At 48.7% G+C, this 2,248-nt stretch overlaps 1 protein-coding gene across 1 annotated transcript in view; it reads left to right on the forward strand.

The window, feature by feature from the left end:
* The first annotated feature begins 1,198 nt into the window (after positions 1-1,198).
* Positions 1,199-2,248, forward strand: part of carm1 (coactivator-associated arginine methyltransferase 1) — a 71,811-nt gene continuing 70,761 nt past the window's right edge. The window contains exon 1 of the mRNA XM_048617819.1: positions 1,199-1,242. Coding sequence (XP_048473776.1) covers positions 1,199-1,242 — 44 coding nt within the window. The remainder of the gene's footprint in view (positions 1,243-2,248) is intronic.

Below are 2,248 nucleotides of genomic sequence, written 5' to 3' on the forward strand. Positions count from 1 at the left end.
GACCCACGTGTGGCAGCAACTTCTGGAACTGAAAGTCAAAATTGTGATCGCAGAACAGCAACGTGGCTGTGCACACATGCAGCCATGCCATTTACAGGGATTATTGTGTGGCACTGAGAATAACCTAGAGATCTAGACCTTTGAGGTCCTGCTTTTTAATCTGCTACCTAGCTCCCTAAATTCTTGTTGCCAGAACCTTATTCCTCTTCCTACCTATGTATGAACCACAATCTCCCTTTCAGAGTATCTGTAGCCAATAATCCATGACCCCCGGCCCCTAGGAGATAATTGCATGTCTGCAGCCACGGAAACACCTGTCTGTTCCCCTCACTGCTGAAAGTCCAACCCCCACTATTGTTCTTTCTTTTTCTTTACTCCCCTTGCAACTGGGCTGTAGCTGCAACCCCCCACAGAAACAGTCACACTCAACATTAAAGGGAGTGGTATAATCAGATATTACAGCATGGTGCTCCTGGACACCCTCCTATGCTCAAATCTGGTGTTACAGCTTGATGTCCAGCGCACACTCTCCAGTGGTTAAAACCGAAAAAACTGCGGATGCTGTAAATCAGGAACAAAAACAGAAGTCGCTGGAAAAGCTCAGCAGATCTGGCAGCATCTGTGAATTAAAAATCAGAGTTAACGTTTTGGGTCTGGTGACCCTTCCTCAGAACTTTTTTTTAGAACTCTTGTCCAAAGAAATGGGCATGGAGGCAAAGATGGCAGAAGAAGAGTTTGGCGTCATATCGTGCTCGAAATTTGTTGAGGTGGGGAGAGAGAGGAATAAAGCTGAGGCCTTTGCTGAGTACAGAATGTTCAACATTGGAGAGCGGGCGGTTAGGAGGGATGATGAATACCTGACAGGAGATGGGGTTGGGGGAGGGGATGGAGTCAGAGGGAAGGGGAGGAGAGGAAGGTTCCCAAGGGCCATGGGTGTCTTTGAGTTGTTGCATCTTGTGGGCCTTGATGCCTGAAAGGAAAAGAAAAAGTTTCTTATTAGCATGATGAATGAGCCGGAGGATGAAGTGGAACTGTGGAGTGGTGCAACCCTGAGCCAGTGTGTTGCGATGCTGTTGGAGAGAAAGGTGGAGAGTGTCTATGTGACACTGCATGGCACTGAGTGTGGATCTCAGGATGTGGCGAAAGCAGCTGTCCATGGAACGTTGAACATCGCGGAGATACCTATGATTCTGGGAATATGCAAAACATGAAGGATGTAACTTCAGTTGGAATCCACGTGGGGTGAGTCTGAGCCTGAGGCAGTCACTGGGGAATGTGATATGGTTGTGGAAACGAGTTTTAGCAAATACTTGGTCAAACAGCTGGAGTGTCAGTGAAATTAATGTCGGTGGGCAAGAAGAAAGATTGGAACAGAAATCCCGTTGGCGAGAGGAGCAGAACTTCTTCAAGGTGGGCATGCCTGGAAGAGGTGTGAAAGTGAGTTAAATACTAAGTAAAAACCGAAAGAAGAGCGGATGCTGTAAATCAGGAACAAAAACAGAAGTTGCCGGAAAAGCTCAGCAGGCCTGGCAGCATCTCTGAAGGAAAAATCAGAGTTAACGTCTCGGGTCCAGAGACCCTCTTCCTCTCCTGTGATTTAATCACATGTTATAGCTTGGTGCTCCCGGGCTCCCTCCCGTGATCAAATCCGGTGTTACAGCTTGGCGCTCCGGCGTTCCCTCCTGTGGTTTAATTAGATATTACACCGTGGTGCTCCCGGGCTCCCTCCTGTGATCAAATCCGGTGTTACAGCTTGGCTCTCTGCTCCTATGATGCTGCTTGGCCTGCTGTGTTCATCCAGCCCTGCACCTTGCTGTCTCTTGTTACAGCTTGGCGCTCCGGCGTTCCCTCCTGTGGTTTAATTAGATATTACACCGTGGTGTTCCCGGGCTCCCTCCTGTCATCAAATCCGCTATTACAGTATGATAGACTCAGCAAGCCGGACAGCATCTAGAGGAAAGAAGTCAACGATTCGGGTATGGCTGAAGTTTCCTGGCTCCCTCCTGTGATCAAATTTGGTATTACGGCTTGGTGCTCCGGGGCTCCCTCCGGTGGTTTAATCCGATTTTCGCAGAAAGCAAGAACTGCAGATGATGGATTAAGTCCTAATGAAGGGTATCTACCGAAACGTCGACTTTCCTGTTCCTCTGATGCTGCCTGACCTGCTGTGTTCCTCCAGACCAACACTGCGTTGACTTTATCCAGTCTTCAGGCATGTGATTCCCGGTCTCCTTCCTATGGTCCAATC

The sequence above is a fragment of the Rhincodon typus genome, chromosome 38 (assembly GCF_021869965.1).
Source record: "Rhincodon typus isolate 14 chromosome 38, sRhiTyp1.1, whole genome shotgun sequence".
Classification (NCBI taxonomy): Eukaryota; Metazoa; Chordata; class Chondrichthyes; order Orectolobiformes; family Rhincodontidae; genus Rhincodon; species Rhincodon typus.